At 41.9% G+C, this 27,474-nt stretch overlaps 1 protein-coding gene across 6 annotated transcripts in view; it reads left to right on the top strand.

Annotated features, from left to right (window-relative positions):
- The window catches only part of PLAA (phospholipase A2 activating protein), a 40,997-nt gene extending 22,738 nt beyond the window's left edge, over positions 1-18,259 (top strand). For 4 of the 6 annotated variants that reach the window (XM_056520736.1, XM_056520700.1, XM_056520727.1 and 1 more), the window contains exons 9-14: positions 1,335-1,554; positions 2,059-2,121; positions 5,536-5,601; positions 6,972-7,073; positions 8,273-8,437; positions 17,276-18,257. In XM_056520736.1, coding sequence (XP_056376711.1) covers positions 1,335-1,554; positions 2,059-2,121; positions 5,536-5,601; positions 6,972-7,073; positions 8,273-8,437; positions 17,276-17,841 — 1,182 coding nt within the window. In that variant the 3' untranslated portion in view covers positions 17,842-18,257. Of the gene's footprint in view, positions 1-1,334; positions 1,555-2,058; positions 2,122-5,535; positions 5,602-6,971; positions 7,074-8,272; positions 8,438-17,275 lie in introns of all 6 variants that reach the window. The other 2 variants (XM_056520708.1, XM_056520717.1) reach the window with 1 other exon arrangement.
- Positions 18,260-27,474: the final 9,215 nt, after the last annotated feature.

Raw genomic sequence — 27,474 nt, 5'->3', positions numbered from 1 at the left:
ACAAAATCAGTATGTATAAAATAGTCCAATTTTGGCCACTTCTAACATTCTCATTTATCTGTATACAGGGCTGTATGAGGGCTAATTGATATGTATTTTTTTAGTACTACTTTTGCGTTATATGTGACTTAATGATCGCTTTTTGCAACGTGATGTGACCAGTAAGCAAAAATGTTGGCTTTTTTATTCAGTTTTACATTTACGCTGTTCACCGTACGGGATCATTAACATTATATTTTTATAGTTCAGACATTTACGTATGTGGCGATACCAAATATGTTTATAATTTTTTACGCTTTTTTGATTAAAATGGGGGGAAAGGGGTGATTTAAATCTTTATCAGTGGATGGTCTTTTTCACTTAATTTTTTTACATTTATTTTACACTGATTCAGTCCCCATAGGGGGCTATTTATAGCAATCATCAGATTGCTAATACTGTTCAGTGCTATGCACAGGCATGGCACTGATCAGTATTATCGGCAATCTTCTGCTCTGGTCTGCTGGAAGGCAGATCAGAGCAGAAGACCCCGGGAGATCGCTAGAGGCAGGGGAGGGCACCTCCGTCCGCCATCTTGGCTTATCTTATCCCCGCGGCAATGTTGCAGGTGACCAAATCAGCCATTTAAAGTGCTGCATTGCCGCAGATGCTGTGATCTGTATTGATCACGGCATCTGAGGGGTTAATGGTGGACAGAGTGATTGCTGATGTCTGCCATTACCAGCGGGTCCTCGACTGTTGACAGCCACTGGGACCTGCCATGCATGAAGGGAACTCGGCTCCTGCACTCGCTTCATATCCGCACCATGATGGTTTCTTGACAGGTTAAAACCAACCAATCAGCCAGTGAATGAGCGTTTTCTTGTTCCTTGGCTGATCGTTGGCCCCATCACATAGGGTGATTTTGGGCTGTTCGGCTGAGAATAGCCCAATTTAATAGGGCCCTTACATGTTTTCATTTTACCAATCTTACAAAATTTAGCATTTATCTCCTGCACCCCGAGCTTAAAAGCACAGCCACTCCCCCCATGTACCTACTGCTGACTGACAGCTTTACTTGTTTACACAGTATAGGAAATTTTTTTGGGGGGTACAAATGCACTCAGGCCCATGGGCCGGAGATAAATACTGATTTTGTGAGATCTGCTGTATGAAAAGATGTGATACATCTGTAGAATCTGTCTCTGTCAGATAGGACAGCATAAACCCTTCCCTTCAATTCTCTAGTCTATATAGATGTGTGTAAATTCAGTCCTTATGCAGTTGCTTTTCATACCATGTACTGCTAAAAAACAAAGAAAACATAACCAATCTTTATCTAACTCTCATTCTAGGAGTATGACTATGTATTTACAATTGATGTGAATGAAAGTGGGCCTTCCTTCAAACTGCCATATAATATTACAGAAGATCCATGGCTTGTAGCACACAATTTCCTAGAGAAGAATGATCTGAATCCCATGTTCTTGGATCAAGTAGCTAAGTTCATTATTGACAACACTGGTGGACAGATTATACCTGCTACAAATTCTGGCTTTGCTGACCCATTTACTGGTAAATATTAGTGGATTATTGTAAACACCCTTAATGTGTTCATTTAACCACAGCTTGTACAGGGAGCTGATCAGATCTCATAAGCTATGTCCTTATAACTCTCAGGGTTTGGGTACGTGTACTTGAATGATTTGGTTATTAAGGACAAGTATGAATTGTGTAAAGACACTGCCATGATATATAAAGAGGAAAGCCCAACATGTTTCCAGTAGTATAAAAATGACCTAATCAAAATAGAATCCAAAAGAAAAGTCAGCCATTGTGAAATAGGTTGGCATCATTTTGACTGTCTGATCATCATAAAAAGGACATAATGCTCCATGTTTTAGAAACAAACCCTGTGGGGTTGTGCAGGTCAGATATTTCTTGCGCTCTGTATCACAAGTAATGTGCAGGAATACAATGGCCTTTGTTATAAAAGCCATAATAAACCAATGTTCTATACTGTACTATAGTAAAAGAGGTGTACTAAAATATTAAATGCCAATCAATTTATTATTATAGGTGGAGGCCGATACATACCTGGAAGTTCCTCTGCTGTTCCTTCTGGTGCAGATCCGTTCACAGGTTCGCAAGTTTAGTAACTTTGTCTTTCATAATGAGAGCTATATAGTATTGTCAAAGTATAATGTGAGAAGATAGTACTGCAGATAAACATTCTAGGGGGGAAATTTATCAAAAACTGTGCAGAGGAAGAGTGGTGCAGTTGCCCATGGCAACCAATCAGATTGCTTCTTTCATTTTTAAAGAGACCTGTGAAAAATGAAATAAGTAATCTGATTGGTTGCCAGGGGAAACTGCACCACTCTTCCTTTACACAGGTTTTGATAAAGCTTCACCTCTAGTTCCACTGCTTCATGAGCAGAGCGGTGGCCAGTAACCTAGACAACGAGCAAACAAGTGAAGGAGAAAAGATCTCTAACAAGTTTATGTAAAATGAAGTATTTTGCAAATATATTAACTAACTATAAGGATAAATCGGATTTTTGAGTTGGTAACCTGTAGGTAACATAGGGAGTACCTGTGTGCCCTGGCCGCCTGGTCCCAAACGCACCAGGTGTATGCCCTGGAGTGTTAAATGTCTATAAAGTGAGCACAGGAGCTGCACTCGCTTTAATCCCACCAATGTCAGTTACTATCATTGTGCGACAAAATTGAAAAAAACTAAACAAACGCCATTTTGTAACTTCTGCGGGCTTCCATTTCTATGCAGTGCATTTTTCGGTAAAAATAACATCTTTTTTATATTCTGTAGGTCCATACGATTAAAATGATACCCTACTTATATAGGTTTGATTTTGCCGTACTTCTGGAAAAAATCATAACTACATGCACGAAAATTTATACTTTAAAAATGTCATCTTCTGACCCCTATAACTTTTTTATTTTTCCACATACGGGATGTATGAGGGCTCATTTTTTTTGCGCCGTTATCTGAAGTTTTGACCTCCCATACAAAAACGTACACATCATTATGTATCTGGTTGTGTAAGTTTTTGTACTTTGTATGGTTTTTTGTGTTTTTTTTTGTTTTGTTTCCAGTTGTGTACTGTTTTTCTGTTTACAAAGGTGTTTTGTGTCATTTATAAAAACCGTATACAGTTTTTATAACATTGTAGTCAATGGAAACCATATTGTACATACGACTGCATACAGTTTGTTCAGTTTTTGAGGGCTAAGTTTTCCAAAACAAAAAACTGATTCAAAACAGTATGGCAAAATCGTGATGTGAATGTAGCCTTATTCAGTTTGGCTTTCTTTTTTTTTTGTAGTACAGTAATGCTACCATGCCCCCACAATGAATGATGCCACCGTGCCCCTTCCACAATGAGTGATGCCACTGTGCCCCCCCACAATGATTGATGCCACTGTGCCCCCCCACAATGAGTGATGCCACTGTGCCCCCCCACAATGAGTGATGCCACTGTGCCCCCCCCCCACAATGAGTGATGCCACTGTGCCCCCCCCACAATGAGTGGTGCCACTGTGCCCCCCCACAATGAGTGGTGCCACCGTTCTACCACATAAACTGCGCTACTGTGACTCTTCAGCTACTGCAAACTACAACTCCCATCATGCACAGACAGTAGTTCTGTAGAGTCACATGTGGGGGAGCACAAATATTTACATGAGAGCTTGGCTCCCATCCCAGGTCCCGGCTCTGCTCTGGCCTCTTCTTGTCAGGCCTGGCCAGAGCAGATGAAGCAGGCAACGTTAATCGCAAAGCCTGAATCACATATGCACAGGGCAGGGAGCAGTGTGTTTCCTTGCTCCGGGCCATGGCTATTCATTTGTATCGGTGTCTTAAAGACGCCTATAAAAATGAATGAGGGGAGAACTGGCGGTGCCCAACATTTAACCCTAAACATAATGCTAAAGTCTAACCCTAAACTTAAATTCTAAACCCTAATCCTATACACTGCCACCCTAAGTGCATTTAGCACTAGGTGGGCCAGAGCAGCACTTTACACAGAAGAACGATAAGCAGAATGGCTTTGGCTTCTACTTGCGAGTCCTGTCAATTTGAGAAGGTGTACATGTATAATAACTCTTGGTGGACCAGCTAAGACTGAGACTGATGTTGAGGTTTTTGAGGTTAAAGTACAACACCAGTCCTCCAGGTTAAACATTTGCTTCCTCTGTAGACTGTCTATTCTTAGTTTACACCCTCTATTAGTTGGTTTACTTTGCTGCAGAATTATATGCCATCATCACATTCAATCCACATCTGTTTCCCAGTAAGCCCCACCCCTCGTCAGTCAACGTGTCTAAGTGTTAAAAACATGTCTAAAACACACAAAAAATGTGCTGGTAGTTATATAGGCCAATTTTTTTTTTTTTTTTTACATTCCAGATTTTTGGTGCACACGGTTATATATCCCTTAGTAACTGATGTATGGCAAGTGAAGCACCACCTTTGCACTTTTGGGATACAAACTATAAAATGTAGGATCTTTTATTTGGCCTTCATTACCATCCATTTTCTACATTTTTGGATCAATATGTATTATGGGCTAAAACATTTCTACCAGGCTGAATCATTGGAGCAATAATCCGGCTTGCAGTAAAAGATTGTGACCTCCTCCACCATTTTAACTCTTCAGACCCACACAATGTCACTGCAGGGGTCCGAAGAGCATCCCAAACCCAACGGCACCTATCCCTAAGCCTTAAGATGCTGTAATTGACATTGATCACAGCATCTAAAGGGGGACATCAGCATGATCACCATTTGTGGCAGGTCCCCGGCTGCTAATAGCAGCCTGGGCCTAGAGTGTATGAAGCAAGCAACTCTCTTCATAGACGGTAAATCGGCTACAACGTCTATACTTCCCTATATAGTCCTTGTAACATGCTGTATGAGGCTTGTATAAGTTGTCATTTCCCAGGAGGGTTCTGAATCCTTTTGAAGACGGTGGACAGTAGACAGTAGACAGGAGGCTGATTAAGTCTCTTGAGAATAGGAAATTGAGAGAAATTGGTGATCATGCAGCAACCATATATCAAAGCATCAGGCTTCAAAGAAACCAATTTACTTCATATTGTGAAAGGTTGCTGTAGGTTAAATTCCAGTTGGCTTTCAGGTAACTTCGTTCTATCATGTTTTTTTTATTACTGTATTGCAGGATCATTTTTTTAACTGAATGTAATCTTACTGCGCCTTAAATTTGTTGTCATTGCAGTAAAGACATTGGGAATATCTTCATTGGAAAATTACAGTAATTCCCTAGCATTTAGAATAGATTTTGTCTCTGTGCAGTGATATTTCTCAGGTTAAAGAAACCAAATATATTACCATGCGTTATACATAAGGGGACACAGTGAAAAAATGACCCTTGCTTGTTCTGGCAATTCTATTATGACTATAGTTTAGTGAAATTAGTTTTGTCCTTACCAGAACATAAAATCTACATTTCTAATATTTTTTTCCAGTATTGTGAAGCCCTTTGTTAAAGATTTTTGTGACATTTTCAACTATAGGTGGCAGCCGATATATGCCTGGTTCATCTTCAAATCATACTGCAGGGGCAGGCGATCCATTTACAGGTAACCAATATTGAAATATCTTTTGAAAAGGAAAGTATCATCATGACGACCCCTTTCCATGTTAGTGTGTATATGCCTTATGGAGAAAAGGGCTACATAAGTCCAGGGGGTCATAAGGAAAATATACATGTATGTATGTATGTAGATAGTTGGTTTTCCTTCACGTCAATGTTTAACCATATTATTATATTATATTAGTGCTTAACATTATTAACCAAACCAGAGTCACCCATTTGTAGACTGCTGTAGAGCTGGAGTCAATTTTGGGCATAGTCCGTACAAATGTGACAACTCCAACTCCTAGTTTAAAATTAAAAAAAATATTAAATTGGTTGTTAAGTGTCAAAAATGTACTTCCTGCTAGAATGAGAAAATAACAAAACACTGTTTACTCACCTGTTATATCTTTGCTGCAACACTCCTCCAGTCCTCCCAGCCACCTTTGCAAACACTTGCAAAAATATATAACTTAAAGGGGTTTCCCCCAGGCTGCCTAATTAAGTAACAAAAACGTTAACTCTTAACCTTCCTCTGCTCCCTCGTAGCTTGGGTACTCGGGGCACCCCGTCTCCAGCTGGTCTTTGCTGACAGTATGCTTCACCAGAGCTGTAGACAAAATGTCACAGCATCCCTGACCATAATGGTGTCCCACGTCGGCCAGTGATTGGCGAGCCGCACTGTCAGTTCCCCTGGCAGTCACCAGCCGCGTTCGGGGTGCCCAAAACCAGAGCTATAAGGGAACGGAACGGAAGTAGTGGTGTTAAACTTTTTATTTTATTAGGCAGACTGGGGACAATAAGAAAATTTAATAAAATCCACCAGACAAAACCCCTTTAGAGAGAACCTGTGGTCTCTTTCCCCACCAGCCTGTTTTATTAAATGTGTATTCCCCATGAAATAATTCCGGATCATCTTTTCTTATAGCTCTATTTTTTGCTGTTCCTATGTGATGCTTACTAGAAATGTACAACTATATAGCCAACAGGGTGTTGCCAGTTGGGGGGGTTGTCCCTACAGCATCTGGTATTCTCGGCTTTGACTGCATAGTATTAGATAGTGTAGGAAGAACGCACCCCCCCCCCCCCCCCCCCCCAAGCTGGTAACACCATTACCATTACATTTCTAGTAACGATAACAGAGGGATGGCACAACACAGAGCTACAGTAAAAGAGGTTTCAGAATTATTTCAGGCAGAATACAAGTATCAACTTAAAGTTAATCTGTGGTCACTCAGGTTTATTTTTCATAAATCTTAGAGAGGTCCTGTTTGTATCAGACTGGGAGAACAGACTTTGTTGCAGTTAACCACCATGTTAGTTCACAGCAAGGATTACAATGGACACTTATGTCAGGCTTATGGTTCCTTGCAGGGAGTAATGCCTACAGAACAGCTGCTGCACAAATTCCTAACATATACTTTCCTAAGAAGGAGCCTCTCACATTTGATCAAGCAAACCCAGCACAGATTTTAGGTGAGTCTTAAGCAATATTGAATTTCAAATAGTTTTTATTGTGTGTGTACTTCCTTCAGACATACAGTAAATATTGAAACATTTCTTTATCCTGAAAAAAATGCCCCAAAAACGTCATTGTTTTTATTCAAGGTTTTGTGGCATTTTTCCCAAAATTCAATTTTGGTTGTAGTGTGTTGTTTTTTTTTTTTTTTTTTTCTCCAATGCGTTTTTTTCAAGTGATCGTATGATTTTATTGAAGAATGTGAAGGAAAAAAATGCCAATTTTACATGTATTTTTTCTATACATCTTTTTCACTCTATATAGGGAGGAAACCTTTTTAAAAACTGCAGCATTTTGGATAAACTGCCAATGATTCAGAAATAGGGAGAAAATCAGGTCATTAAAATTAGGTGTGGCATTTTAGATTGACTCCCAGCTAACATCTGGTCATGGCTTTCCCAACAGGGAAGTTAAGAAAAATTTAAATGCCCCAAAGCCACCACTGTTCTGTGTCCCCTGTAGTTATCCATGTGGTTTTGGCAGCTCCTTTGGCCCCTGATGTCTCCTAAATAATTTTTCCTAGATTGCAGCACAGACTACAACTCCCAGAAGTCAGTGCAGCTCTGTGTAATGGCTGCCAGCCAACTGTTTTCACTATCTGTGTGCATGCTTACACTGCAGCTCACACACACTGTACATGTCTTTTCTTTTAGACTATACTTCCTCCAGCAATAAATCATGCTGTGCTCTGAATAGCAGAAGTCAGTGATTAGATATTCTGAAGAAAAACAGCAGCTATGTGCTCAGTTGTGACTAAGAATCTTCACTGCTTTTCTCTCACAGCTCACAAGCTCCTCATATGGGGAGGGGGAGAGAAGGTGGAGGGGAGGTGTTGCTGTACAGCCAGGGCTCTAGACCAAACAGAAATCAGACAAATCAGGTGGTGTTGTCCTGAAGGGTGGGGGCTAGTCTCAGTGAGGGGTTTACACCAAGACAAGGTGGATTTGAGAATTAGATTTTTCTCTAATTTCCTGCCTGCAAGTGACAGCTGAAAGAGGAAAACTGTTGTATATAGCTAATGAATGATATTTAGACAAATTTCATAGGTTGGTGAGAGGGAAAGGATGGGCTATGGGTCTAGTTCCCCGGAGTACCCCTTTTAAGCAGATCATTTACATGTATAAGTATATTGTTAAATGTCTTGTATTGCAAATAGGTAAAATTAAAGAACTGAATGAATTTGCTCCTGAAGAAAACCGGTTGCCTGAGGATGACTTAATCCGACTCGACAAACTGCTGTCCTTAGTTGTTAATACCTCAAGAGAAACAGTCACCGCTCAACAAGTAGACACTTTGTGGAGGGCAGTCAAATGGCCTGAAGGTATAGTAGTTGTGTTCCAAGGATTTACACTGTACTAAAAATGTTTCTTAAAAAATCTCTGTAAATTTTAAAACACAGTAACTGTTTTAAGACCAAAAAAGACATACCCCCGTCCAGAACGGCCTGGTATTTTGCAGGTAAAAAACACCATGAAATGAAAGTTTTTTGGGGGGGAAAATATTCCCTCCTGATCCGACAATCGGAATAGATCCCTGGATCAGTGACCCTCCTCCAGAATCTTATGACTATAATGAATGCCCAGATTTGTCAAACTGTGTGGGAGAAAAACTGGAGAGATTTCCCCCAGAACAACCAATCACAGCTCATCTTACCTGTCTTAACGAGCTCTGGTAAAGTGAAAGCTGAGCTGTGATTGGTTGCTGTGGGAAAATCTCTCCAGTTTTTCTCCCACATTTTCATAAATCTGGACCTATACCTTGTAATTTTATCATGCCCCTTTTTTCAACTATTGTAGTAAATTCTCCATGACACCTTCTTCTGGCAAATAGTACCATAGTCTTAGTAAAGAATCACCTTCTATGTTGGCACAGAAACCTTCTTTCCTCTAGATCAGTGTTTCCCAAGCGTGGTCCTCAAGACCCCGCAACAGGTCATGTTTTCAGGATTTCCTAAGTCTTTCACAGGTGATATAATTTTGGTCACTGCATCAGGCATCACCACAGTTATATCACCAGTGAAAGACTAAGGCAGTGTTTCCCAAGCAGGGTGCCTCCAGCTGTTACAAAACTACAACTCCCAGCATGCCCGGACAGCCTTCCACTGTCCGGGCATTCTGGGTGTTGTAGTTTTGCAACAGCAGGAGGCACCCTGCTTGGGAAACACTGGACTAAGGAAATCCTGAAAACATGACCTGTTGGGAGTACTTGAGGACCGTGGCTGGGAAACACTGCTGTAGATCAATTTTCCCAAAGTGGGCAATACTGCCCCCTGGGAGCACTGCAATGAGCCGAGGAGTGGCATTAGCTTTAGGTGCAACTGGGGGGGGGGCATTGAATAAAAAAGGGGGGGCCATAGAAGTATAAAGAGAGAGGAAGATTTTAAAAACAGGATTTTTTTTTTCTCTCTTGTGGGAAGAATATGCAAAGCAGCTCATTAATATGCCGCGTGGTCAGGTGACACTCTCTGGATGTCAGTGTATTACTCATTATGATAGGTATGAGGTAGAAAAAAAATAAGGTCTTTATAAGCACTGCTGCCTGGTTTACACAAGAATTCTTAGCCACCAGCACCACAGAAGCATGTACCTAGTGAGTCAGGACGTAAGACATTGTTTTTACAGTGAACCTGAGGAAGGCATATGTGATTACCGAAATGCGTTGTCCATTGTGGTACTTCTCAAATAAATTAAACTCTGGTGAAACTTTGGTGGCTAAGAATTCCTGTGTAAACCAGGCAGCAGCGCTCATCAAGACCCCCTTTTTTTTCCTGCATCATACTTACCTCCATACCTTAGAGTATGCCGACAGGGTCCTAGAGCAGGTCCTACGCCCTCACACCCTGGGCCTTAAGGACCCAGGGCGTATCCATACGCCCTGGCGTTTTCCGGTCTCTGCCGCTCGCCGGGCAGAGATCGGAACTGGATGCCTGCTGAAATCCTTCAGCAGGCATCCAGGGCAAACGCCGAGGGGGGCCATGTAGGCCCCCCATGTCGGCGATCGCCGCAAATCGCAAGGGAAATCGCCCTTGCGATCTGCGGCGATACCGGGCTGATCGGGTCTCTGGGACCCGACCGCCCGGTAATTTCGCATGATCCCGGCTGTCACAGACAGCCAGGACCATGCTGAAGAATAGGAGCGAGGTGACAAGCCGGCCACCTCCTCCAATCCCCTGCGATCTGTCGGTTAGTTAACCGACCAATCGCAGGAGGGGGGGGGCGGTTACTTCCTCCCGTCCTGCCCGGCCCCTTGAAGTCCGGAGAGGACGGGAGGAAGACCGGAGGACACGGCAGGGGACGGGGGAGTGCTGGGGACCGGCCCCGGTACTTACCTCGTCCCTGAAGACCCGGATCCCGGCGAGGAAGATGGCGGCGACAGGTGAGTAGATCTTCAGCCGCGGTCGGGCCCTTTACAGCAATGCACGTCGCCGTAAAGCGACATGCATTGCTGTATTGGGACCCTGTAAACTACAACTCCCAGCATGCCCAGACAACCCTTGGCGTCTGGGCATGCTGGGAGTTGTAGTTTTGCAACATCTGGAGGTCCACAGTTTGGAGACCACTGTGCCCTTCCAGATGTTGCAAAACTACACATCCTCAGCATGCCCTTACTGTCCAGGCATGCTGGGAGTTGTAGTTCTGTAACATCTGGCCCTTCAGATGTTGCAGAACTACAACTCCCAGCATGCCTGGACAGTTTTGGCGTACTGGGAGTTGTAGTTTTGCAACATCTGGAAGGGCACAGATTGAGAACCACTGTATTAGTGGTCTGCAAACTGTAGTCCTCCAGATGTTGCAAAACTACAACTCCAAGCATGCTGGGAGTTGTAGTTCGGCAACATCTGGCTCTAAAGATGTTGCCAACTACTACTCCCAGCATGCTTGAGAATGCTGAGAGTTGTGGTTTTGCAACAACTGGTGGCACACTGGTTGGGAAACATTGTCTGTTTCCTAACTCAGTGTTTCCCAACCCGTGTGCCTCCAGCTGTTGCAAAACTATAACTACCAGCATGCACTGATAGACTGTGCATGCTGGGAGTTGTAGTTTTGCAACAGCTGGAGGTCCCCCCCTGTGAATGTACAGGGTACATTCACATGGGCAGGGGCTTACAGTGAGTATCAGGTTGCAAGTTTGCGATGCAGCAAATTTTGCGCGACAGCTCAAACTCGCTGTAACCCCCCGCCCATGTGACTGTACCCTAAAAACACAACACTACACTAACACAAAATAAAATAAAAAGTAAAAAACACTACATATACACATACCCCTACACAGCCCCCCTCCCTCCCCAATAAAAATGAAAAACATCTGGTACGCCACTGTTTCCAAAATGGAGTCTCCAGCTGTTGCAAAACAACAGCTCCCAGTATTGTCGGACAGCCGTTGACTGTCCAAGCATGCTGGGAGTTTTGCAACAGCTGGAGGCACCCTGTTTGGGAATCACTGGCGTAGAATACCCCTATGTCCACCCCTATGCAAATCCCTAATTCTGGCCTCAAATGCACATGGCGCTCTCACTTTGGAGCCCTGTCGTATTTCAGGGCAACAGTTTAGGGTCACATATGGGGTATCGCCGTACTCGGGAGAAATTGCCTAACAAATTTTGGGGGGCTTTTTCTCCTTTCACCCCTTATGAAAATGTGAAGTTGGGATCTACACCAGCATGTTAGTGTAAAAAAATAAACTTTTTACACTAACATGCTGGTGTTGCCCTATACTTTTCATTTTGACAAGAGGTAAAAGGGAAAAAAAGCCCCCCAAAATTTGTAATGCAATTCCTCCCGAGTACGGAGATACCCCATATGTAGGCGTAAAGTGCTCTGGGGGCGCACAACAAGGCCCAGAAGGGAGAGTGCACCATGTACATTTGAGGTGATTTGCACAGGGGTGGCTGATTGTTACAGCGGTTTTGACAAACTCAAAAAAAACTAAACCCCACATGTGACCCCATTTTGGAAACTACACCCCTCACGGAATGCAATGAGGGGTGCAGTGAGAATTTACACCCCACTGGTGTCTGACGGATCTTTGGAACAGTGGGCTGTGCAAATTAAAAATTTTGTACAGCCCACTGTTCCAAAGATCTGACAGACACCAGTGGGGGTAAATGCTCACTGTACCCCTTGTTACGTTCCTCAAGGGGTCTAGTTTCCAAAATGGTATGCCATGTGGGGGTTATTTTGCTGTCCTGGCACCATAGGGGCTTCCTAAATGCGAAGTGCCCCCCGAGCAAAATTTGCTCTCAAAAAGCCAAATATGACTCCTTCTCTTCTGAGCATTGTAGTTCGCTCGTAGTGCACTTCAGGTCAACTTATGGGGTACCTCCATACTCAGAAGAGATGGGGTTTCAAATTTTGGGGGGTATTTTTTGCTATTAACCCTTGCAAAAATGTGAAATTTGGGGGGAAACACCCATTTTAATGAAATTTTTTTTTTTTTTGTTACGTATGCAAAAGTCGTGAAACCCGTGTGGGGTATTAAGGCTCACTTTATTCCTTGTTACGTTCCTCAAGGGGTCTAGTTTCCAAAATGGTATGCCATGTGGGTATTTTTTGCTGTCCTGGCACTATAGGGGCTTCCTATATGGGACATGCCCCCGAGCAAAATTTGCTCTCAAAAAGCCAAATATGACTCCTTCTCTTCTGAGCATTGTAGTTCGCTCGTAGTGCACTTCAGGTCAACTTATGGGGTACCTCCATACTCAGAAGAGATGGGGTTACAAATTTTGGGGGGTATTTTCTGCTATTAACCCTTGCAAAAATGTGAAATTTGGGGGGAATCACACATTTTAGTGAAATTTTATTTTATTTTTTTACATATGCAAAAGTCGTGAAACACATGTGGGGTATTAAGGCTCACTTTATTCCTTGTAACGTTCCTCAAGGGGTCTTGTTTCCAAAATGGTATGGCATGTGGGTATTTTTTGCTGTCCTGGCACCATAGGGGCTTCCTAAATGCAACATGCCCCCCAAAAACCATTTCAGAAAAACGTACTCTCCAAAATCCCCTTGTCGCTCCTTCGCTTCTGAGCCCTCTACTGCGCCCGACGAACACTTTACATAGACATATGAGGTATGTGCTTACTCGAGAGAAATTGGGCTACAAATATAAGTATACATTTTCTCCTTTTACCCCTCGTAAAAATTCAAAAATTGGGTCTACAAGAACATGCGAGTGTAAAAAATGAAGATTGTGAATTTTCTCCTTCACTTTCCTGCTATTCCTGTGAAACACCTAAAGGGTTAAAAGGCTGACCGAATATCATTTTGTATACTTTGGGGGGTGCAGTTTTTATAATGGGGTCATTTGTGGGGTATTTCTAAGATGAAGACCCTTCAAATCCACTTCAAACCTGAACTGGTCCCTGAAAAATAGTGAGTTTGGAAATTTTGTGAAAAATTGGAAAATTGCTGCTGAACTTTGAAGCCCTCTGGTGTCTTCCAAAAGTAAAAACTTGTCAATTTTATGATGCAAACATAAAGTAGACATATTGTATATGTGGAAAAAAAAATTAAAATATTTTGAATATCCATTTTCCTTACAAACAGAGAGCTTCAAAGTTAGAAAAATGCAAAATTTTCAAATTTTTCATAAAATTTTCAAATTTTTCACCAAGAAAGGATGCAAGTTAAAACATTTTTTTACCACTATGTTAAAGTAGAATATGTCACGAAAAAACAATCTCGGGATCAGATTGATAACTAAAAGCATTCCAGAGTTATTAATGTTTAAAGTGACAGTGGTCAGATGTTCAAAAAATGTCCGGGTCCTAAGGTGTAAAATGGCTGGGTCCTTAAGAGGTTAAATACTACACAAAGGAGAACCCCTGTGTTTTTTGTTTTCCCCTGCTTTCGTCATCAGTCACTATGGAGTCTTACTGACTGGGAAATTGTTTGTGTAGCAGAGCTGTGTGTTAATATAATTAATGTGTAGCAGTGCTGTGTGTGTGTGTACATAACATGTGCGCAGCAGAACTGTGTATGTGTGGGTATACAATGTCATGGAGAGTGCTAAAAAAAATTCCATAATCATAAAAACTCAACAAGAATAGTACATAAAAAATACTACAGGGTGGGCCATTTATATGGATACACCTTAATAAAATGGGAATGGTTGGTGACATTAACTTCCTGTTTGTGGCACATTAGTATATGTGAGGGGGGGAAACTTTTCAAGATGGGTGGCCATTTTGAATCCAACTTTAGTTTTTTCAATAGGAAGAGGGTCATGTGACATATCAAACTTATTGGGAATTTCACAAGAAAAACAATGATGTGCTTGGTTTTAAGGTAACTTTATTCTTTCATGAATTATTTACAAGTTTCTGACCACTTATAAAATGTGTTCAATGTGCTGCCCATTGTGTTGGATTGTCAATGCAACCCTCTTCTCCCACTCTTCACACACTGATAGCAACACCGCAGGAGAAATGCTAGCACAGGCTTCCAGTATCCGTATACACTGCTATATACTACTATATACACCGCAGGAGAATTGCTAGCACAGGCTTCCAGTATCCGTAGTTTCAGGTGCTGCACATCTCGTATCTTCACAGCATAGACAATTGCCTTCAGATGACCCCAAAGATAAAAGTCTAAGGGGGTCAGATCGGGAGACCTTGGGGGCCATTCAACTTGCCCACGATGACCAATCCACATTCCAGGAAACTGTTCATCTAGGAATGCTCGGACCCGACACCCATAATGTGGTGGTGCACCATCTTGCTGGAATAACTCAGGGAACGTGCCAGCCTCAGTGAATAAAGAGGGAAACACATCATCATGTAGCAATTTCACATATCCAGTGGCCTTAAGGTTTCCATTGATGAAGATTGGCCCCACTTTGTACCCCATATACCACACCATACCATCAATGTTTGTGTTCCAACAGTCTTGGAGGGATCTATCCAATGTGGTTTAGTGTCAGACCAATAGCGGTGGTTTTGTTTGTTTAACTTCACCATTCACATAAAAGTTTGCCTCATCACTGAACAAAATCTTCTGCGTAAGGCTGGGTTCACACTACGGTTTGTCATTACGGTTCCCGTATACGGCTGGGAGGAGGGGTGGGCGGGGCTTAATCACGGCACCTGCACTCAGCTGTATAGGGAACCGTAGTTAATGTATTTCTATGAGCCGACCGGAGTGAACCGCAGCCTCTGGTCGGCTGCTTTTTCGGCCGTATGCTGTTTCCCGACCGCAAGTAAAAACGTGGTCGACCACATTTTTGTTTGCGGTCGGGAAACCGCATACGGACGAAAAAGCAGCCGACCGGAGGCTGCGGTTCACTCCGGTCGGCTCATAGAAATACATTAACTACGGTTTCCTATACGGCTGAGTGCGGGTGCCGCGATTAAGCCCCGCCCACCCCTCCTCCCAGCCGTATACGGGAACCGTAATGACAAACCGTAGTGTGAACCCAGCCTAAGCTGGGGGTCCTGTTCCAATTTTTGTTTTGCCCATTCTGTAGCACCTGAAACTACGGATACTGGAAGCCTGTGCTAGCATTTCTCCTGTGGTGTATATAGTAGTATAGAGCAGTGTATATGGATACTAGAAGCCTGTGCTAGCATTTCTGCGGTGTTGCTATCAGTGTGTGAAGAGTGGGAGAAGAGGGTTGCATTGACAATCCAACACAATGGACAGCACATTGAACACCCTTTATAAGTGGTCAGAAACTTGTAAATAACTCATGAAAGAATAAAATTACGTTAAAACCAAGCACATCATTGTTTTTCTTGTGATATTCCCAATAAGTTTGATGTGTCACATGACCCTCTTCCTATTGAAAAAACAAAAGTTGGATTCAAAATGGCCGCCATGGTCACCACCCATCTTGAAAAGTTTCCCCCCCTCACATATACTAATGTGCCACAAACAGGAAGTTAATATCACCAACCATTCCCATTTTATTAAGGTGTATCCATATAAATGGCCCACCCTGTAATACAAGTACAAAAGTGTTCACCACCTACAGATCAGATTAAAGGGGCACTCCGGTGGAAAACTTTTTTTTATTTATTTTTTATTAAATCAACTGGTGCCAGAAAGTTAAACAGATTTGTAAATGACTTCTATTAAAAAATATTTACCCTTCCAGTACTTTTTAGCAGATGTATGCTACAGAGGAAATTCTTTTCTTTTTGAATTTCTTTTTTGACTTGTCCGTAGTGCTTTCTGCTGACACCTCTGTCCGTCAGGGCATCAGTTGTCAGCAGAGAGCACTGTGGACAAGACAAAGAAGAAATTAAAAAAGAAAAGAATTTCCTCTGTAGCATACATCTGCTAAAAATTCTTTAATAGAAGTAATTTACAAATCTGTAAATGTAATGTGTCCAAAATAATTTATTTTTTAATTTTTTAAAAGGGGTTTTCTGGGGCCAGGAATATTTTACTGGAAGCGTGTTAAACATAAAAGAAACTTCACTCACCAATTCCCCTGCAGCTCCCGGTCTGACATCTCCTGGTCTTCATTTGTCACTGCTACTTCCTGGTTCATGTTGGCGCGTGGTCTCCGTAGGTACTGCCCGCTCAACCAATGATTAATGTGGATTCTTCTGAGCGGACAGTTCCTGCAGAGATGACACATCAACATGAAGTAGTGGTGAAAAGCAGGGACTGGGAGATGTCAGACCAGAAGCTGCAGAGGCTATGGAGAGGAAAGTATAGCTCCTTTGTTTAAAGTTCCTCTCCCAGAAAACCTTTTTTAAAGGGGTATTCCGATCTTAGACAGCTTATCCCCTATCCAAAGAGTAGGGGATAAGATGTCTGATTGCAGGGGTTCCGCTGCTGGGACCCCTGCGATCTCTGTGCATTCTGGTGGGCCGGGCACTGATTCCGAGACGTGACAGCCACGCCCTCTCCATTCATGTCTATGGGCTGCAGGGAGATTGCGGGGGTCCCAGCGGCGGAACTCTTGAGATCAGACATCTTATCCAAAGAATAGGGGATAAAGATGTCTAAAGCAAGAATACCCCTTTAATCACTTATCCATAATGTACCTAAAGCCAGATGACAACAATTTAGGGAACCAATACAGATATAACAACTTTGCTAGACATCTGCCCGGTAAAGTTTACTAGCTATGTATTAATTGAAATGCATACTTATTATTTTTTGCCATTTATATAATTCAAAACCTTTTTTTTTCCTTTCCACTCCAGATATTGTTTTCCCTGCCTTAGATATTCTTCGTCTGGCTATCAAAAATCCTACGGTCAACGAAATGTTCTGCAACGAAAGAGAAGGAAGCGCATTTACCAACTACCTCTTCCGAGTAATGCGGCCCGGTGGCAAACAAGCCAACCAACTGCTTGCTCTTCGGACATTATGCAATTGCTTCTCATCTGAAACAGGTGCAAAGCTCATGATGTTACATAGAGACACTGTAATAACAAAATCCATCGAAGTGAAATCTGTTTCCAATAAGAATGTCCACACTGCTCTGGCCACGCTGATCCTCAACTATGCCACCTGTTTACATAGATTAAGTGATTTAGAAGGAAAAGCCCAATGCCTGTCAGCGATCAGTACCGTTCTGGAAGTTGTGCAAGACCTTGAAGCTGCTTTTAGACTTCTTGTGGCCCTTGGGACACTGATCAGTGAGGATTCCAATGCCATGCAGTTAGCCAAGTCGCTGGGAGTTGACTCTCAGATTAAGAAATACATGTCTGTCAAAGAACCAGCCAAAGTGAATGAGTGCTGCAGGCTGCTTTTAAATGCTCTCTAACTTTCCCCCTTTTCCACCAATTGGGAAAAAAGTATATATTCCTGCAGCAGTTTTGTTTTTCTACATAACATACCATGAATACACTGAATGCTGTGGATTGAATGCTGAAAGTTTCTTGTCTTTAAAATATAAATTGATTTAAATACATTTTTGCACTGAATTTGTCAGCTGTGGGGTTTATTTAATACAACATTTTCATCTTTCACATTGAGAAAGCAAATACATTTTTTTTCTCATGCTTGAATTGCATTGCAGAACATTAAAAGAGGTCACTAAAAAACAGGACATGTTTGTACATTTGGGTCAGTACTTATTTGTCAAGCAAATAGATGTTGATATGTACTAGTTTTTTTTAATGAACTGGTGCCAGAAAGTTAAACAGATTTGTAAATGACTTCTATTAAAAAATCTTAATCCCTTTAGTACTCTTTAGCAGCTGTATGATGCACAGGAAAATCTTTACTTTTTGAATTTCTTTTTTGTCTTGTCCACAGTGCTCTCTGCTGATACATCTGTCCGTGTCAGGAACTGTCCAGAGCAGCATAGGTTTGCTATGGCGATTTTCTCCTGCTCTGGACGGTTCCTGATACGGGCATCAGGTGTCAGCAGAGAGCACTGTGGACAAGACAAAAAAGAAATTAAAAAAATAAAGAATTTCCTCTGTAGCAAACAAAGTACTGGAAGGATTAAGATTTTTTTAATAGAAGTAATTTACTAATCTGTTTTAACTTTCTGGCACCAGTTCATTTAAAAAAAAAAAAAGTTTTCCACCGGAGTACCCCTTTAAAGGGTATGCCAGAGATTTTTTTTTTTTTTTATAAAGTGAGAACCAACCCAGGGCTCTCTGCTGACACCAACATTTGTGTCAGGAACTGCAGGGCTCATCATGCCGTGGTTCTCACTCTCCTGCCCACAGCGTGCTAGTGACAGAGCCTTCCCCTATGTTTTGTTTATTCTAATGTATTTTAGCTGGGCTCTGGGGCAGGATCTGGTCTCTCAAGGGATGTGTGTGCTACAGAGCGAAAAATTAGGGACCAGGGCATGAGAAGCCCTTCAGCTCCAGAATTAACATTCATTATAGAATTTACAACTGGTGTTCTGCATCATCTGAATAAGCTAATGCTGCTGTCCACAACCCATTAAACACTCTCTCATTTTTCTAGATTTGTGGAACTGATCTTCAGTTACATTAATTTTATACAAATGTGTCATATTTGAATAAACTTAAAAATAGCTCAGACTAATTTATCTAAAGGGGGTAGTTTGTTGGGACTACTGTATAGAAAAGGCTGCAGCCCAGCCTCTCCCTGCTTATGAGACAAGAGGTTGACGTAGGACCCACCTGCATGCGACAAGCAGCATGGGACTGAAAGCTTTTTCTTTCTCACATTAAATGAAATCTGTCACCAGTGTCACCTGCACTAACCTGTCAGTACAGATAGGTAGTGCAGGTGACACTGATGACAATTGTACTTACCTTGTCCTGTTCCATGCAGTCGTTCTTCTGTAATCATCTTCGGTTTCTTCAGATCCGGGCCCGGCTTGGAGCATGGGTGGAGCTTAGTGACGTCACCGCTGCTGTTCTCTAGGAGCAGGGAGAAGCAGTGGTGATGTTACTAAGCTCCACCCTTGCTCCAAGTCAGGCCAAGAGCTGAAGAAGTCGAAGATGATTACCGAAGAACGACTGCACGGAACGGGACAAGGCGAGTACCATTGTCAGTGTCACCTGCACTACCGGTCTGTACTGACAGGTTAGTGAAGGTGACACTGGTGACAGATTTCCTTTAAATATTTTTGGAAATATAAAAAAAGTACCGTATATACTCGAGTATAAGCCGAGACCCCCTAATTTCAACCCAAAATCCCAGGAAAAGTTAGTGACTCGAGTATAAGCCTAGGGTGGGAAATACATCATCCCCCCTGTCATCATCCAGACCCGTCATTAACATCCTCATCATCATCCCCTTGTCATCATCCCACACATCCCCTTGTCATCATCCCACACATCCCCCCTTCATCATCCCCTTGTCATCATCCCACACATCCCCCCTTCATCATCCCCTTGTCATCATCCCACACATCCCTCCTTCATCATCCCCTTATCATCCCACACATCCCCCCTTCATCATCCCTTTGTCATCATCCCACACATCCCCCCTTCATCATCCCCTTGTCATCATCCCACACATCCCCCCTTCATCATCCCCTTGTCATCATCCCACACATCCCCCTTCATCATCCCCCCCCTTCATCATCCTCTTGTCATCATCCCACACCCCCCCCCTTCATCATCCTCTTCTCATCATCCACCCTCAGTGGTCTTCAACCTGCGGACCTCCAGAGGTTTCAAAACTACAACTCCCAGCAAGCCCGGGCAGCCATCGGCTGTCCAGGCTTGCTGGGAGTTGTAGTTTTGAAACCTCCGGAGGTCCGCAGGTTGAAGACCACTGCGGGCTTCGACATCATCCAGACCCCTCTCACCCCCTTTAGTTCTGAGTACTCACCTCCGCTCGGCGCTGGTCCGGTCCTGCAGGGCTGTCCGGAGAGGAGGTGGTCCGGTGGGATAGTGGTTCCGGGCTGCTATCTTCACCGGGGGCGCCTCTTCTCCGCGCTTCCGGCCCGGAATAGAGGCGTTGCCTTGACAATGACGCAGAAGTACGTTGGCAATGAACGCACCTCTGCGTCGTTGTCAAGGCAACGTGACTATTCTGAGGCCGGGCCCGAAGCGCTTAGAAGAGGCCTCCCCGGTGAAGATAGCAGCCCGGAACCACTGTCCCACCGGACCACCTCCTCACCGGACAGCCCTGCAGGACCGGACCAGCGCCGAGCGGAGGTGAGTACTGTACAGAACTAAAGGGGGGTGAGAGGGGGCTGGATGATGTCGAAGGCCGCAGTGGTCTTCAACCTGCGGACCTCCGGAGGTTTCAAAACTACAACTCCCAGCAAGCCCGGACAGCCGATGGCTGCCCGGGCTTGCTGGGAGTTGTAGTTTTGAAACCTCTGGAGGTCCGCAGGTTGAAGACCACTGCGGGTGGGGGAGTTCACTCGAGTATAAGCCGAGGGGGGTGTTTTCAGCACGAAAAATCGTGCTGAAAAACTCGGCTTATACTCGAGTATATACGGTACTTGTCACAAAATATATATATTTTTTAATAACTTATCATATCTCCCACTGTTGACTAGCAGAGGGAGCCAACATGAGGAATCTGGTGAAAGCAAGCAACTTTCTGCCTGCTGCAAATTAGACCTCACCTGTCTACCTTCCTCCTCTGTCTATGTGCAAAAGGAGAGGGGGTTTTGTTGTTTTTCAATTCCACTGCCACCATTTTGTTGGTGTCTGAAGAGTGGTAAAGAACAGACTAGATGTCTCTTGCTAGGTCACTGCTCCTCAGGGACAAGTAAATGCACGTGTGAAGTAAGCAGTCAATGCTTTTCTATGAGACACTCAGTCTTCTCTTATGCCCTATGCTTGCCATAAAGCAACTGTGTATGTGTTGAAGTGACACACCACAAAGAGGCTACAGTAATGGCAGCCCCCAGTACACACTTAATAACATTAAAACTACATTGTCCTTAAACTAAATACATAAATGAAGTGCTTTATCTTAATAGAATCATTTTATTTAAAAAAAAAATATAAAATGAAATGGTATTCCTATTCCATTCTCTGAGGCTGTCTACTACCCAATTTATCAAGTCTTTAGAAACCATGTAGTGGAAGCCAGGACCTTCAGGATATCTTTGTTTACTAGATTGAGAATATTAAAAGGTATTCAGGTGAATACCGTAATAGTATTGAAGATATTCAAATAAATCCTTACTCAGGTCCCTTACAGCTCCTTCATGCCCATGCTGCTTGTCGCTTCTGCAAGAAGTTACAACAGGCAGGTCCTGCTTCATCCTCTTGTCTTAGAAGCAGGGAGAGGCTGGACTGCAGCCTTTTATTTTCTTTTTTGTTGTTAAGCAGGAATGATAAGAATAAGTTGTGCTACTTTCATCTTTCAAGAATCCCTCAAACTGGCAAGTTTACCAAAGCAGTCAACCAACATATTTACAGATCCCCATCACCTGACTGTGTGTATATAATACACACACACCCTGGCTATACAAAGCCATGGTGTATTCCCCCCATCACACACACTATCAAAAGCAAAATAGCCTAACTGGCTTTTAAGCTCTGCTTCACTCAGATCCCAAATATGGTTCCTATGGGGGCACTCTCTCCTAGGATTGTTTCCATAAACAAGATTTATGAAAATCTGTGCTGAGAAAAAGAGGAACAGTTGCCCCTAGCAACAAATCAGATTGCTTTTATTTTTCAGAGGCCTTATTTAAAAAATGAAAGAAGCAATCTGGTTGCTGTGAGCAACTTCTGCACCACTTACCCTCTGCACAGGGATTCATATGTCTCCCCTAAAGTTCCATACAGAGTCACAAACTGCACCTTTGGGTCTGTGTAACACAATCACAGGCCAAAATGTGCACTATCCAAAAGGTCCTTAAAGGGGTAGTCCAGTGGTGAAAAACGTATCCCCTATCCTAAAGGATAGGGGATACGTTTGAGATCGCGGGGGGTCCAACCGCTGGGGCCCCCCCACGATCTCTCTGTACGGGTGCCAGGCTCTCCGGCCAGATAGCGGATGTCTACCACCGCACAAAGCAACGGCCGACACGCCCCCTCAATACATCGCTATGGCAGAGCCAGAGATTGCCATAGAGTTGTATTGAGGGGGTGAGGTGGTCGACACGGCCCCGGCGGTCGGACCCCCCGCAATCTGAAACTTATCCCCTATCTCCTAACGATAGGGGATAAGTTGTTCACCACTTGTTTACCACTGGACTACTCCTTTAACCCCTTAAAGGGGTACTCCACTGGCCAGCATTTGGAAGTAAATGTTCTGAACGCTGTTTTCGCACTGCAGGGGTTGGCCACACCCCCTCAATGCACGAAAACAGCATTCAGAACATTTACTTCCGAACGCTGGCCAGTGGAGTACCCCTTTAAGGACCCAGCAAATTTTTATTTTTGCATTTTCACTTTTTCCTCCTCCCCTCCTAAAAATCATAACGCTTTCAATTTTGCACCTACAGACCCATATAAAGTCTTGTACTTTGTACAAGACATCACTTATAACATAATTAGAGATGAGCAAACTTACAGTAATTCGATTTGTCAAACGTCTCAGCTCGGCAGTTGCTGACTTAAGCCTGCATAAATTAGTTCAGCTTTCAGGCGCTCCGGTGGGCTGGAAAAGGTGGATACAGTCATAAGTCCAACAAAAGAAGAAGGTCCTGCACGTTAGGTGGTGGATAAAATAAGCTTTCCTTTATTCACAAATCTTGACACGATTCACATACAGAAAAGGTCTGACGCGTTTCACCTACATTGAGGCTTAATCGTAGACTAGCAAACATATAACAAACAGTGCTAAAATACTATATCAAAGGGTCACATGACCTCTTACATCATTAAAACCAAACAGACTTGTGGAAGAAAATCACCTTTTTATTTGCTTGTCACCCATTCAGATTTGTCCAAATGGGTGAATTGCGTTTTTTACTTTCTTTGCGTTTTGGACAAAGACGGGTTTAAGTAATTGCATATACGAACTGTGTAATGTCAATGTCCAATTATAATATTCTGAAAACCCTCCATAATTAACAAATGTAACCATTATAATTATTTGTTTATGCGCACCATACAAGATTTATTAATTTATCCAAAGTGCTAATTCTACAAATTATTATAGTTTTCTCTATTTATTATGCACTATTAATTTGCATATGGGGACTAGGAGTCAGATGTTACACACTTCGCATTACATACCAAAAAATATATATATATGTATCCCCCCTAAAACTGCTCCTACCTTGTTAAGCCTTAGAATTTATTATTTTATTTTACCAAAATGTAATCCCATATTAATATAGTTAAGGGCATGTTACAATGAGGTCAATTCTTTTATTCAAACCCTGTGGGTGTCTCGTTTCTAGTAGAAACATCCAATATGTTTCTCTGTTATAAAGACGTCTTTTCAAATCGCCCCCTCTGGGACCTAACCTGACTTTTTCCACACCTGTAACTCGCAATGAGCTTGTGTCTCCTGCGTGAATGTCTGAGATGTTTGGATAGCAAGGACACATTAGTTACATTGCTTCTTGCATCTGACACATGCTTTCTAAAGCGCATCTTTAATGAGTTGCTGGTGCAGCCCGTATATTGGATATTGCAGGGCACACATTTGGCTACATATATAACTGATTTTGTATTACAATTTAAATACTTTTTAATATTGTAGCTTCTCCCTGTGTGACATGATACTATTAATTTGGTTTGTTCAATATAGCTACATGTCACACATCTGGTGTGTCCGCATCTCCAACAACCCCCTGCACCTAGCCAATTTTTATTGTTTTTCCCTTTTCTTTCGCTAGAAAATAGGCTGGGTGAAGCATTAGAACCTATTGTGGGACCCCTTCTTGATACTGTCATAACACCGTCCTCCACTATATTTTTTCGTAGAGGATCAGTTTCCAACACAGGAACATATTTATTGATAATCCCTCTAATTTGGGCAAACTGTAAACTATAGGCTGTTACAAAATATGGTTTCCTTTTCTTATTTTTTCCTTTAATATTGTTTTGTTTATGTATTTTTTTGGGATACGTTATTAAATCTTTCCTGTCAATTTTATTGATCTTATTAACAGAATCTTTCAATAATTTGTCTTTGTACCCCCTTGTTTTGAACCTACTAACTTCTTCTTCTGTAGCTATTTGTAAATGTGTTTCGTCTAAACAATTTCTTTTAGTTTTACATAATTCCCCATAATTCCCCATTATAGTGACTACCCCCCTGGCCTGAAGGAATTTATCACCATCGCAACATAGTTTTTGTTGAAACACAATTACTTTGTTCGATGGTGATTTCTTTCTTCAGGCCAGGGGGGCATCAATGGGGGCGAAATATTTGCCCTCATTCGCTAATATCTACATGTTCTATTGGGAACAACAATTTATTTTTAATATGGACAGCCCCTTCTATGACAAAATACACTGGGTTGGAAGGTTCATTGACGACCTGCTGATAATTTGGAAGGGTGATGAAATGGAATTTGGTGAATTTGTACAATATATTAGTGATAATGATCTAAATTTAAAATTTACATCATATCACAGAAGGTCGTCTGAACTTTCTTGAGGTTACGCTAACAAGTAGCAATATGGAAGAGAAAATAACTATCCTTCCATAAAGAAAGGAAACATCTAACTCTGTTCTGCTGGCGTCATCATGTCACCCCAGACACGTCATAAATAATATCCCGTTTGGGGAATTATGTAGAACTAAAAGAAATTGTTCAGACGAAACACATTTACAAATAGCTACAGAAGAAGAAGTTAGTAGGTTCAAAACAAGGGGGTACAAAGACAAATTATTAAAAGATTCTGTTAATAAGATCAATAAAATTGACAGGAAAGATTTAATAACGTATCCCACAAAAATACATAAACAAAACAATAATAAAGGAAAAAATAAGAAAAGGAAACCATATTTTGTAACAGCCTATAGTTTACAGTTTGACCAAATTAGAGGGATTATCAATAAATATGTTCCTGTGTTGGAAACTGATCCTCTACTAAAAAATATAGTGGAGGACGGTATTATGAGAGGGAAAAACAATAAAAATTGGCTAGGTGCAGGGGGTTGTTGGAGATGCGGACACACCAGATGTGTGACATGTAGCTATATTGAACAAACCAAATTAATAGTATGTCACACAGGGAGAAGCTACAATATTAAAGAGTATTTAAATTGTAATACAAAATCGGTTATATATGTAGCCAAATGTGTGTCCTGCAATATCCAATATACGGGCTGCACCAGCAACTCATTAAAGATGCGCTTTAGAAAGCATGTGTCAGATGCAAGAAGCAATGTAACTAATGTGTCCTTGCTATCCAAACATCTCAGAGACATTCACGCAGGAGACACAAGCTCATTGCGAGTTACAGGTGTGGAAAAAGTCAGGTTAGGTCCCAGAGGGGGGCGATTTGAAAAGACGTCTTTATAACAGAGAAACATATTGGATGTTTCTACTAGAAACGAGACACCCACAGGGTTTGAATAAAAGAATTGACCTCATTGTAACATGCCCTTAACTATATTAATATGGGATTACATTTTGGTAAAATAAAATAATAAATTCTAAGGCTTAACAAGGTAGGAGCAGTTTTAGGGGAGATACATATATATATATTTTTTGGTATGTAATGCGAAGTGTGTAACATCTGACTCCTAGTCCCCATATGCAAATTAATAGTGCATAATAAATAGAGAAAACTATAATAATTTGTAGAATTAGCACTTTGGATAAATTAATAAATCTTGTATGGTGCGCATAAACAAATAATTATAATGGTTAAATTTGTTAATTATGGAGGGTTTTCAGAATATTATAATTGGATATTGATATTACACAGTTCGTATATGCAATAACTTAAACCCGTCTTTGTCCAAAACGCAAAGAAAGTAAAAAACGCAATTCACCCATTTGGACAAATCTGAATGGGTGACAAGCAAATAAAAAGGTGATTTTCTTCCACAAGTCTGTTTGGTTTTAATGATGTAAGAGGTCATGTGACCCTTTGATATAGTATTTTAGCACTGTTTGTTATATGTTTGCTAGTTTACGATTAAGCCTCAATGTAGGTGAAACGCGTCAGACCTTTTCTGTATGTGAATCGTGTCAAAATTTTTGAATAAAGGAAAGCTTATTTTATCCACCACCTAACGTGCCGGACCTTCTTCTTTTGTTGATTGGACTTTTGGCCGAGGGCAGTACCGGCTGGTCCTGGGCACAGGTGAGCTACCTGGATATTCAGTGAGAGCAGACTCCACAGCCTCCATTACAGTCCTAATAGTGTACGAGCCGAGAAGTTTGTGAGGAATCGAATCACTGTAAATTTGCTCATCTCTAAACATAATCTGCAGTGAAAAAAAATATCTTATTTGTGGGGTAAAATAAAAAAAAAAACAACGTCATTTCATAATTTTGGGGACTTCTGTTTCTACGCAGTGCACTTTTCGGTAAAAAGGACACCTTATCTTTATTCTGTAGGTCCCTACAGTAACAAGGATACCGAATGTAGGTTTTATTTTACTACTTAAAATTAGAACTACATGCACCAAAATTAGTATGTGTAAAATTGTCCTTCTGACCCCGATAACTTTATTTTTCTGCATACAGGGCTATATGAGGGCTAATTTTTTTGCGCCATGGTCTGTAGTTTTTATCGGTACCATTTTTGTTTTAATGGGACTTTTTGAATTTTTTTTTTTTTTTTTAATACTTTTATGGTATATTTATATGGTTTTATTTTTTTTTTTTTTTTTAAGTGTATGCCATAGACTGTGGGGTTTAGCCAACCTTATATTTTAATAGTTCTGACATTTATGCATGCGGCAGTACATGTTTATTTTATCTGGGAAATGGGGGGTGATTCAAATTTATTAGGGGAGGGGCTTATTCACATTTGCATTGATCAGTGTTAGCAGTGCTCTGCTGCTCCAGCCTGCATGGCTGCCTGGGAGCAGCAGAGAACCGATCGGATGGCAAGGAGGCAGGTGAGGG

The sequence above is a fragment of the Hyla sarda genome, chromosome 1, assembly GCF_029499605.1.
Source record: "Hyla sarda isolate aHylSar1 chromosome 1, aHylSar1.hap1, whole genome shotgun sequence".
In the NCBI taxonomy this organism is placed as follows: domain Eukaryota; kingdom Metazoa; phylum Chordata; class Amphibia; order Anura; family Hylidae; genus Hyla; species Hyla sarda.
Note: the sequence above shows the minus strand (reverse complement) of the source record. Positions and strands in the feature narration are given on the sequence as shown.